This window comes from Pisolithus orientalis (assembly GCF_024613125.1).
Source record: "Pisolithus orientalis strain OTSU chromosome Unknown F5J12scaffold_6, whole genome shotgun sequence".
Classification (NCBI taxonomy): domain Eukaryota; kingdom Fungi; phylum Basidiomycota; class Agaricomycetes; order Boletales; family Pisolithaceae; genus Pisolithus; species Pisolithus orientalis.
The window spans coordinates 643,181-654,243 of record NW_026260787.1 but is presented as its reverse complement, the minus strand read 5'-3'; the positions used below and the strand labels follow the sequence as shown (position 1 = coordinate 654,243).

The window sequence follows — 11,063 nt, the reverse complement described above, 5'->3', positions numbered from 1 at the left end:
GTGTGGCAGTCTCACTTTTGGGCTATCTCGGCTTTGGCACCTGGTAGCTTCCATTGACAATGTCCTTGGAAAGCACAGCCCCAGAATTTACGGAAGCCAACACCCCCTGAGTGTCGTCACACGTTCTCCTCAGGTCCAGGGCACCTGTGGGCAAGATTTTTCTGGTGGAAACATGTCTCAGTTCCCGTCGCACCCGCGGTCTAGCCCCTCATGGTGCCTCGACCGCGTCAAAGTGACCTGCACGCCAGTGCATGAAATGTACTGAACGACTGCGGGGATCGATACATATGTGAGGAAGCGTGTACACCTGGTACCCATACATAAGTGCTTGGACACGGTCACAGCTTAACAAAACAGGAAAAAGGTTTCTGAAGAATTCGAAGGTTGATGGAATGCGGAGTATACAATGATCGATTTTCATGACGAGTTCGTGAAATGGTAGTATGTGCCTAGTAACCATGCTAAAGTGGGGATCGTAGTCAAGAATAGGAAGATATGAAGCAAGTCCTAGACGGGGCTCCTTACGATGCACCCGCAGTGGCAAACAGTTTTCCAGGTGAAAACCAATGGCGTTTCGTGCGCGGCCGTGCTGCTTGACGACATTGTTCGTGTGTGTTCGTCGACGCAGGCGGCGAATGCTCCGGAGTGGGTGGTGAAGGCGACCGTCGCCAGCCGGACGTCGGGCTTGAGGAAAAGAATGAATGGAAGGGGAAAGCATCCGTAAGAGAGCCCCGCCTCGACCGCGGCTCATCGTTCTGGTTTGTGGTGCGCGAAGGCGAGGATGAGCGGGGAAACGAGAAACGCCATAGGCTAGTAGACCAGCGCTTCTCCGGCCCTTCACCATTCGAACGCCTTGGAATATTGATTGGAGCGGACGAGGCAGGAGGGGTAACAAAATCGACTCGGGCAGGGCAAGGAACGGTGGTTTCAGGAGCGACGGGATCAATAACTTTAGAGAAAGTCTCGCGTCGCCAGACGGCGAGGTGCGAGGTAGAGGTATCCTCGAGAGTACATTTCGAAGAAACGTCTAGATCCAAGCCGACGACGCTGTCGGCCGACGTGGAAAGGTATGACGAAGTGACATCCGTGTCCGTGTATTCCCATGATGAGTCCACATGTCGACTGCCTGGTGTGGCGTAGACGCCTAGATCAACGGAAGATGGCATAGGGGACGGGGAGGCGGTCCAAGGGAGGGAGATCTTCGAAACGGAGGGAGGGGTTGGAAGCAAGAAGCAAGAAGAGAATGGTGTGGTGTTTTCGACCGCAGTGTGCATCGACGAAACAGAGGTGTGGGAGCCATTGCTGCCGGTGAAAAAGACCCGGCGACCACATGCCGTGTTAATTTTGAGAACTTTGGACGCCGTCTGGTTCGGTTTTCCCCGCAAAACGTTGACACCCTCGGGAGTACGCGGAGCAGATGGCAGCGAACCAGAAGCAGCTGGTGAAAGCGGGGAATATGTCGCGGATGGCGTGCGAGGGGCCTCGTATATTTTGAGCGGCTCCATCGTCGTGGAGGAATGAGCATGCATCGAAGACTCCATCGCCCAAGTGGCGTTGCAGGAGGAGTACTCTTCATTCCAAGGTAGAGAGTGGTTGGCATACTCCATCTCGGAGTCACTGTCTTTGCTCCAGTGCGACCGCAAGCCATCAGACTGCTCCACAGGCTCTTCGTGGGTTGAGGAGTCACTGTCACTCTCCAGATCCATATCGACTTCCCATGCACAGCGTGCCATGCTGCCATCGAATATTACACCCTCGGCGTAGAAGTTTTCCACTTCCTGGATCGCAGCCCTGACTTGCGCCAGGGTTATCCGATGTCTCCAGTCGACTTCCAGCATACGAACAAGGATTCGGTTCACCTCGGCCGAAATAGGAAGAACTGTGGGAAGGAAATCCAACGGATCCTGCAGGTACGCCTGGAAGGTTGGATCGGAAGAGGAGGCTGACTTCCAGGGATTCCGGCCCGTCGCTAGGTTAAGTAAGATGATGGCAAGGGACCAGATATCATTGAACAGGGGGGAGTAGGACCCTGTCGGTGCGAACTCTCCCCCTTGACATTCTATCGCGAAGACGTTGGGATGCTGTCACTTAGAATGGGGATATGTGACGAACCTGGGCTCATGTGGTAGACGCTACCGGTACGAAATTCCTCACTGAACCGCTCTGTAGTGGCCAAACCAAAATCCGTAATGGCAATCCGCAAGCCGCCGTCATAGCATAACACATTTTCGGGCTTGAGGTCGCGATGGTAGATCCCCAAAGAATGACAGTATTCGACTGCGTCAAGCAACTGTAAGAAGATGTGCTTGATGAGGTGATCCTGCCCTAGATATCGGCAGTTGTGCAATATTTGCGAGAAGAGGTCGCCATCAGAAGCGTAGTCCATGATGAGGTAGATATAGTTGTACTCCTCGACCACTCGATGGAGGGTGACGACGTTAGGGTGGGCGGATGCCAAGCGATGAAGGGCTATTTCGCGTATGTGAAGCTGACGCTGGCGGGAGCTACTGTGGATTTGGGACGTAATGAGACACTTGACGGCGTAGACACCAGCGATGGGGTCGCGAGTGTCGACTGCGCGGTACACGACACCGTATCCTCCTACACCAAGGACCTCTACGAGCTCGAGAGTATTGTTGTCGATAAGAGTACCGACAGGGGGGGGAGGGATAGTCTTCGCAGAGGACTGTTTGGACGGCATCCTGGCGTGCGCTGGTCCTAATACGGGTGGAGGGGAAAGGGACCCTGGGGGTCGTGTAGAGGGCTCGCAGATGCAAGAGTAGTTGCGCTAGAGCTGTGGAAAAGGAAACGAAGAGCTAACAGAATAGCCCGGCAATATAAATGACTGGCGTCCCGTTGCGGCGTGGCTAGCATGAGGCTGCCAGGCTCCAGAATGGTGGCGGCTGTTGGTGATAGACGAACAGGAAGGGCACGCCGCAGGGTAGCCGTCCGGTGCATATGTCATGGCTGCTTTTTCTAGCTTCACCCACGCAAGCCAAAACACGAGCTTTGGGACTGATCACTCAGCTATTTCATTTATGGAGTCGTTTCGGGTAGCCCCCTAAAAGGCAAACAGGCCAGACGGGTGTGATCAGAGCACTCTCCATTCTTACGTGTATTGAATGGGTTCCTCGAGTATTACAACCTTGATAAAAGGTTGCCCAGCCGAGATGCAGCGACGTATTTCGAATACGACGAGCATGAGTGCAAAGATAGAAGGATTCCGATATAAGGGAATATTCTGGTGTCAGAAAACCGCGGCGATCGGGCGATCGACAGCGGCACACTGGAAATATATCCAAAACTTCTCGAGTATCGAAGGGGATACATTTTGGCGCAGGAGTGGATATCGTCGAGGCGGGGTGAGACCGGTAGTATAGCGTGATATCGATATCCTGTACCTGGATCTGCTCACCTATAATCCATGCATCGCGTCATGCACCGCAGCCTCACTAAGCAGCTTCGTCGAGGAATTTGCAGTGACAATGTAAGCGGGTCCAAAGATTTTCCGAAACCAGGCAGCCATTGTCAGATTGCGCAACCATGAGGGATTATGCTGCTATCCGGTCTGTAGTCACGTTTGCAAAGCCACGACTCGCTGATATGATGTGTGGACGACAACTGGACGATCTACCGTGTGCACTGTGCCGGCCTCGCTCACCACCGGACGGTCATGATGGGGGACATGTACATCACGTGACTGGGATCGCGTCCAATTAAGGTTTCGGAGCAGGCGGGATTTCAAATTGCAGGAGAGCGCGTTTTAAGGCTTTAAGCGAGCCAGAGCGCCGAATTCATCTTGTTCAACGTGTTGCACGGCGTCGACCCAGCCAGTTCACGCGACTTGCAGTAGCCGACGCAGCCGCGAGCACTTCGCCACTTTCTGCGTAGCCACCCGCTGCTCCAGCACGACTTCACTGCCATCTCTATGACCGTCCGTTCCTTTACCGTCTTCCAGGATTCCCCTGCCGAGATCCCCAAGTTGGATCGTCCTGGTGAAGGGCTCCAGTCCCCCCTTGTTACGGATGCCACTGCCTCACTAGTGTCCACTCTTGCCGCTATCGAGAAGGAGAACCTTCACCCTCTTACTGGCGAACGCACAGGTCCCGCTGCACCCTCCGAATCCAAAAAGAGGAAGACAGCAGTCCTTTCGACGAAGCTGGTGGTGGCCCCATCATGCAAGAAGAAAAAGGAACTTAAATCCGAGTTCACGAAGAAGCAGCGCAAAGCATTGGGCGCTTCTGGGAAGCCACAAACTTCTAGTGGAAAGAAGACCAGTTCGAGCAAGAAACAACATCCATCTCGGAGGACATCTCCTCTCCCTTCTGTGCAGGAAGAATTGGATGCTCCGCGTGAAGCTGGTGGTCTCCCCTCACTCCAAGCTGACATCGATTCGAGATGTTACGAACTCACTGTTTCGCCGTTAGCGGACGTATCAGAGGCATACGACCTTACTTCCTTCGATTCCCATGCAAATGGAGTACGTCCTTATGACCTGCGCCATGTTTTAATGCTTTTAACATGAAATATATTAGGAATCTTCAATACGTGAAGAAAAGCCCAAGACTAATCACAATTCCCCACGGCATCACTTAACGACTCCCGAGCGCAAACATATGTCCTCCGAATTCACGTTCTCCTCGCCATCACCCACCTCTGAGCGTTTCAGAAAAGCCCATCCCTCGTCAGCACACCGCGATGATGTCGACTCGCAATCGGACTAACGCGAATTCATCGTACCCGAGCCGCCTTGATTCTCACTACATACTATTTGCATCTGCCTAACCAGGATACCTTTGCTGTGCTACATTTTTATGTAAATCGACATTTATATCCATTCGCATTTAGCATCTCCACGCAACCCCGCATGTGCTCTGGTATATGATACCCACGTCTAGCCATTTACTGTGCCTACTTGCCCCCAAGTTGTTGGGCAGTACAACGAGCTTTACAATTCCCCATGTGACGCATGTCGTTTCCGTAAAGGGCAGGTAGTTCCCTGGTGGCGGGCTACCCTGTTGTACATTTGTCTTGTGTTCGCGGACCTCGAAACTGGCTTCAAGTTTCACATGGTTCATGGCCAATAGGGTAGCATCCTGTTGGACGATCGACTATGAATATCCACTTAGTTCGTGGATTTCGCTTTACATAGTATTGTAAACCTATCACAATGCTGGAGCAAAGGGACTGCGACTGGTCCCTATCGAAAGATAAGCGGCCTCCAAATGTCGCTGAAAGGGGTTGCCGTGGACTTCGCTGCAAGTCTTAAAGCGCCTCGACATGATCCCAAGCTTAGCTCTTCTCGACAGCCCAATACTGTAAGTGGTCCGATTGTAATCCTCATAGCTCATCGGCGGACCAATCCCGGGGACCTTTTGGCCGTTATCGTGGAACAGAGGACATGGTATAGCTACGACTACGCTCCATTGTGCGCACACTGCGGGTTGTCCTCGCGCCTGAATTGTCACCCTGACATTCTGGCAGCTGGGTTGTGGATCTGTTTAATATCAATAGGTGAGTTCAATTGTCTTCTGACACTCTGTTCCGGGCCCTTCAAGTGTCATCTGCAGATGGATGATCGTATCGTCCATGATACAACTAGGCATGTCATGGTGGCAAGCCTGGATTTGCGTCTGGCTGGGGTATGGAATAGCCACACCGTTCCTCGTGTTGAATGCGCGTCCAAGTGCTGTACTCCATGTTACATTCCCTGTCGTTAACCGTACGAGCTTCGGCATATTTGGAAGCCTGTGGTGTATCTCTAATCTGGGCGTAGTGTGTGGTGCCCGTTCGTGATGAAGCCATGCCCTCCGCGTAGTAACAGTCCATGACTGACTGTGTCCACTCTGCAGCATATGGTATGGTGTGCAGTCTAGCATAGGAGGAACCTGTGTCCTTGTTATGCTGCGGATTATATGGCCCAGTGTGAATGATATAGGTGGGTGACCGCAACACGTCTTTAACCAAGGATACACCCCGACCTGAATTTACACATAGCTAATTCAATGCCAGCCTCTTCGGAGATAAACACTCGGGACTTTATGTGTTTCTTCCTGTTCTGATTCATATTGCTTCCTTTGATATGGTTCCCTGTTCACAAAATGTCCGTGAGGGAGTTACTTTTTGCGAAGGGCTTACATTTTATCGATGCGACGTCAGCCGTTATTTTTTTCGTCGTGAAAATGATCGTTATCCCCGTTGCTGCGACAATAGTATTCTTGGTGTGGTGCACCGTGAAGGCAAGAAGCATCGGTCTGGTAGTGTACCAGCCTTCGAGCATTCACGGGTCCAGTTTGGCCTGGGCAATGGTCGTGAGCCTGATGGCCTGCATCAGTAACTCGGCCACACTCGTCACGTAGGACTTATCTTCGCCATCCCGCGTTCACTTCTCACATCAGCTTCTTGTAGGAATGCCCTAGATTTTGCATCCAGAGCAAGAACACCTAGTGCCGCATTGTATCCACAGCTTTTTGCTATTCCTTTGACTTGTTCTATCGTGTGTTTGATGGGTATTTTAGTTAGTTACTCTTCACAGGTGATATCCGGAGAAGCCATTTGGTTGCCTATCGATTTGTTGGGAAGGTTTTTAGACGACAATCCATCTCGTGTGGCCCGGCCCGGGGTTCATAGAATAACTATTTGCCCGACGTAGGTGTTATCCTGACTACCCCCGAACGTCTAGGTTTGGTTAATCTCCGCCTCTTTCAATATCGTACGAGTGCGTGGTCTATTGTCAATATTCCTATTGGAGGCAACACTCAACGATCGTGGTCTAGATCGGGTATGTCCCAGACAAACGGAGTCCCATGCAGCTGAAAGTACTCAATACGCCTCACAGGACGAACATTTCAGCTAACTCTGCATCAGCTGGATGCGATCTGACCGCATTGTTCCCTCGTTTCATTGTGTGCCCACCTACTCTTCACGGTCCTCCCTTAAGACACCGTACATAATCTGATGCGCCCTGCCTTTCGGAACAGAGTATCCGACAAGGCGAGTATGTCGCGGCCGTAGCTGGGCTCTGTATGTGCCCGTGGAATCCGATGAAGAGCAGCAATAGTTTTACATCATACCCGTCTGCTTACTGCGTCTTCCTGAGCTCTATTACGGGTGTCATGGTAGCTGTGAACCGAAAAGCTACACTGTCGCGTGCACTCACATATGGTCAATGCACAGGCTACCGATTATTATGTGATGAGAGAGGGCCATTACAACGTCGCAGACCTATATGCTACCGGGGCGGTACGTGGTATTGGTACATGTATGTAGAAAATCTGCGGTAGCTCTGCTCATTTCCGCCCAGATTGACTGATAATTCACCGTCGAGTTTTCCGTGTGCATGCTGCGTACGCAGCGTCATCACGGGAATCCTCATCAACGTTGTCGGGTTCGCAGGCGCGAGTACGTATTTTGTCTTGTCTCCAGACGGCTGTCGAAGGCGTCGCGTTCGCTGTGCTGATGAATTACGTCTGGGGAATGGAACTGTAGCTGGCCACACGGTGCCTCTGATTGCTACGTGGATATACGAGCTATCTTCTCAGGTTTCGGCGTCTCGTCTATCGTATATTTGTGCTCAGTCATGCATATCCGGTCATTGGTGCTGCTGACAAGTTCGAGGAAGTGGATGAGTCGGGGTATGAGGATAAAAGGTCGACCCGTGCAACGAAGTGATGACAACACGGAGATGGACACATACGGTGCTTCGGAACTGTCATGCAAGCTAAGGACGATAGTATGCGACGCGACGGCGGTCTGGGTGCACTGCAATGCGCTACGCACGGTGACGGTGTGTTTCGGCGAAACCCGTGTTGCCATGATGTCATCGAATTAAAGTGTGGATATCGTGAAGGTTGCGTGCACTTAACCACAAACATCATGTCTTCTGGAACTCAATCACCTCCTCTTGAAGCGACTGGCTCTCACAATCCGATGGGAGTGTCCTGTATCGACGGGAGTTGCTCTAAGCCTATGAAAGACGTTCAGCAGAGAGAAGGTAAGTCAGGAGTCTCATCAAGTATCGGTCTTCGTCGCATTAATGTGAATGCCTCTATGACAAATAGAATATTTCAGTGATGCGGTGAGTAACAGTGGTTCAGGGTTTCTTTTCATCTGCCTTACTGGGATGAGTGGAAGGTGAAAGAACACTGCGCCAGAGCACATGAAATGGCAAGTCAAGGCCCGAAGGCGGGTGAAAAGAAGTAGTGAATGAAGGTGATGGAACCGGTTTGATTGGACACATGCCCAACTTTAAGCTTAACCTGTGCTCGAGTGGCATGTAAGGTTGCAAATTACTTGTTGTAGTCACTGGTCACAATCAATTTCGCTGCGATCCTATGTAATTGAGTATGGGTATGCATACTTCCCCACATCAACATCGTCCACCTTGATACAATCACATTCAGGTGAGTTGGTTTCCTTTCTTTTTCCATGAAGGCGTTGGTATCATAATCATTATACGGCGTTCGTCGGAACTTCGATCATCGAATGTAATATTATAACTGAATTAACTGATCACGCCATTCCCGTTCTACATGCTTCCACCGCATAATGCACTGCAACCTCTTCGTCGAAGCAAGTTTATTTTGCTCAGCTAATAGCTATACATTTAATTAACAAATGGTATCACAAAGGTGTTAGACCACTACCATACAATAGCTCATATATACAATTGCTGGAAGGTCGCGGAACTCACCCCCACCACCACACTCCTCTCTTCCCAATCCCGCAGATGGGAAGAAAGGTCAAACTCACTAGTAGTACAACTACTTGGGTGGGGGGAAGCAATGCACGAGTTTGGGTAAATGCTGGATCCTCACGGTGGTCGGAAGTGGAGCAAAGCAGCGGAGAACCATTTACCCTTATGGCAAGGGTTCACAACTACTTGATAATTTGTTCAGATGAATGTAAACATCTGTCCCAAACCCGTCCATCGAGATCAGGCGTAAGTCGCCACCAAAATAACGAGCATACTATTTCATTCTTTGTTAGGACTGAAGACCCAGTGCAGAGCCGGACATGACGCACCAATCTCGAAAGCGGCAGTCCGTACCCGAATCCAGCCATTGGTGCCTGGAAGTCTCCTGCCTGTCACAGTCGCACGCGTGAGCGTACCTGGGAGAGAGAGCAGGTAAGGAAGGACATACATGGTAATCTGGGTCGATACTCTGGCCACCCATGGTCGTGTACATATAGGTCCACACGAGTGGGACGGCTCTTCTCGGTATCCCACCGCCCTCATCCGAAATCTTGATCGTAATATCCTCGCCACCCTCAACAACAATTACCTTGATGGGGGGATACCCAACTGCAATGGCAACCAGTCAATGTCTTGAAAGAGACAGTCACATCACGGGACGAGCTACACACCCCCTCTGTCCTCAGCATCTGCCCCAAACCTCTCTACCACGGCACGCAGAGAGTTCTTGAGAAGCTCAAAAACAATATGCGACAAGTGGCCGGGGACGTGTGCAAACGTCAGGTTACGTGGACATATAAGCTGTACGGGTGGTCCCCGCAGTAGGGCATAGTGCTCCTCGCAGACGTATCGTGCGTTTTCGATTGCTTCCTGCACGATATCGTGTACGTTCTGGAATGATGGTTGGAGCTAGAGCTGAAAGGTATGAATGAAAACTCACTGCTTGTGTGCATATGATCCCGACATAGTCCTTATGGGGTTGCTGAGTGTTCAGTGCGACGTCTGTGCGGTAAGTCAGCACCAAATGCTACGTCAGATACCTGAGAAACACACGTTGCCCAATCAAGAAACGAATGCCGATTCTGGACATATAGAATCTGTCCAACCACGCCTGGACCACCCCGCCTCCATTCGTAGCGCCTGCCTCGCCGATGCCCACTCCTGACCCTGACTTGATACCTCTTGTGCGCTGCCACTCTAGCACACCTTGTGCAACGGTCGCGACGGTCGGATCATGCCTACGTTTGATGGCTTCGAGTGCTCGCGTGAACCGGGCGTTGTAATCGTGAACTTCTGGAGGGTAGATGTGGGAAGGAGTGTGCGCGTAATATCTACTGCGGTCGGAATTATCATCTTTGAAAATAGAGGATGCGACCCACCTTCTTTCGATTGGGGCCCTCAGCCTGATTCCGCCGTTTCTAACGGCGGTGCCGCTTCCATTTTTCCAACTGCCTGCGGCTCCCTTTGGAGTTCCGTCTACCCTCTCCGCCTGCCTATAAGGGACACCTTCCCCGTATGGACCGTTGGCCTCACCGCCACCGAAAGCCCATGTGCCCATATCGTCCGCGTCCATCTGTTCGTGTGAAAGTGCTGGATTTGGAGTGCTGGGAGGGAGGAACAGGTCATGGGAGTGACCCATTGCAGTAGTCTCGGAGGGAGATGGGGAGGAGTTTAAGTGGGCGTTTAGAGATTGACGCGCTGACGGAGAGAGTGCTAGCGGTGGAAAGCTGATGAGTTCCTGATCAAGGGACGGATGAGTTTGTGAACAAGAAAGGAAGATGGTGACGCGCCTCGAAGCTCTGTGCATACCAATTCTTGACCTTGCGGATGGAGGGCATGTCACTCAAATTGCAAGGCAAGGCGTCGAGTTCCTTCACGCGATGTGCGAGACGGACGGGAAGCTCCTCTGTTTCAGATCGATCAGGAAATGGGATGGTATACGGAGTAAGAGCGGAAGAATGAATTGGTTAGCGGCAAATGAGAGGGAGAGAAAGATACCGAGATACCGGATAGGAATTGGCTTGCTTTGAGGAGGGTGCCCTGGCTTGGATGCTGTCCAAACAAGACCATCTGCTGGAGAGAGACTGGGGAAGAATGAGGAAGATTAAGGGGATGCAGGGAATGGAATGGACACACACCTCCGGTCTGAGGGAAGGATGCAAAGTAGTGGATTCTTTCCCAGAGGGCTGGAGAGATGCGGAACCCAGCACTCATGATGAAGATGGACTGTAAGGATCGTCAGTTGGAGTGACAGTAATTGGTGGTCGACCGAGGGCAAGGACAGCGACTACGAGGCATGCCCCCACTAATATCTGTGTCGTCATTTGTGGCATTTTATGTGACTCGTGGCCATGTGATTTTCTCACGC

At 51.5% G+C, this 11,063-nt stretch overlaps 6 protein-coding genes across 6 annotated transcripts; 4 read left to right on the top strand and 2 right to left on the bottom strand.

Moving 5' to 3' along the window:
* Window positions 1-176: 176 nt before the first annotated feature.
* Window positions 177-2,911, bottom strand: F5J12DRAFT_486954 (serine/threonine protein kinase, negative regulator of sexual conjugation and meiosis). The gene is made up of 2 exons (XM_051739661.1): window positions 2,113-2,911; window positions 177-2,059 (listed from the first exon to the last, which is right to left on the bottom strand). The coding sequence occupies exons 1-2, from the start codon at window positions 2,699-2,701 to the stop codon at window positions 522-524; spliced, it is 2,127 nt and encodes a 708-aa protein (XP_051602601.1). The 5' UTR covers window positions 2,702-2,911; the 3' UTR covers window positions 177-521.
* An 878-nt stretch (window positions 2,912-3,789) lies between these two features.
* On the top strand, window positions 3,790-5,044 carry F5J12DRAFT_813054 (uncharacterized protein). The gene is made up of 2 exons (XM_051744920.1): window positions 3,790-4,480; window positions 4,536-5,044. Exons 1-2 carry the CDS (start codon window positions 3,929-3,931, stop codon window positions 4,722-4,724), a joined length of 741 nt encoding a protein of 246 aa, XP_051602600.1. The 5' UTR covers window positions 3,790-3,928; the 3' UTR covers window positions 4,725-5,044.
* Window positions 4,976-6,033, top strand: F5J12DRAFT_486928 (permease for cytosine/purines, uracil, thiamine, allantoin-domain-containing protein). The gene is made up of 5 exons (XM_051739660.1): window positions 4,976-5,428; window positions 5,485-5,514; window positions 5,571-5,788; window positions 5,853-5,938; window positions 5,998-6,033. The coding sequence occupies exons 1-4, from the start codon at window positions 5,226-5,228 to the stop codon at window positions 5,879-5,881; spliced, it is 480 nt and encodes a 159-aa protein (XP_051602599.1). The 5' UTR covers window positions 4,976-5,225; the 3' UTR covers window positions 5,882-5,938; window positions 5,998-6,033.
* Window positions 5,920-6,994, top strand: F5J12DRAFT_486911 (permease for cytosine/purines, uracil, thiamine, allantoin-domain-containing protein). The gene is made up of 4 exons (XM_051739659.1): window positions 5,920-5,938; window positions 5,998-6,355; window positions 6,409-6,722; window positions 6,839-6,994. The coding sequence occupies exons 2-3, from the start codon at window positions 6,102-6,104 to the stop codon at window positions 6,650-6,652; spliced, it is 498 nt and encodes a 165-aa protein (XP_051602598.1). The 5' UTR covers window positions 5,920-5,938; window positions 5,998-6,101; the 3' UTR covers window positions 6,653-6,722; window positions 6,839-6,994.
* Window positions 6,995-7,779: 785 nt separating this feature from the next.
* Window positions 7,780-8,335, top strand: F5J12DRAFT_813037 (uncharacterized protein). Its single transcript, XM_051744919.1, has one exon. The coding sequence runs from the start codon at window positions 7,876-7,878 to the stop codon at window positions 8,071-8,073; it is 198 nt and encodes a 65-aa protein (XP_051602597.1). The 5' UTR covers window positions 7,780-7,875; the 3' UTR covers window positions 8,074-8,335.
* Window positions 8,336-8,559: 224 nt separating this feature from the next.
* On the bottom strand, window positions 8,560-11,002 carry F5J12DRAFT_813028 (mitochondrial branched-chain alpha-ketoacid dehydrogenase kinase-domain-containing protein). The gene is made up of 10 exons (XM_051744918.1): window positions 10,834-11,002; window positions 10,702-10,779; window positions 10,486-10,601; window positions 10,075-10,433; window positions 9,749-10,026; window positions 9,636-9,697; window positions 9,367-9,586; window positions 9,144-9,304; window positions 9,025-9,084; window positions 8,560-8,969 (listed from the first exon to the last, which is right to left on the bottom strand). The coding sequence occupies exons 1-10, from the start codon at window positions 10,907-10,909 to the stop codon at window positions 8,859-8,861; spliced, it is 1,521 nt and encodes a 506-aa protein (XP_051602596.1). The 5' UTR covers window positions 10,910-11,002; the 3' UTR covers window positions 8,560-8,858.
* Window positions 11,003-11,063: the final 61 nt, after the last annotated feature.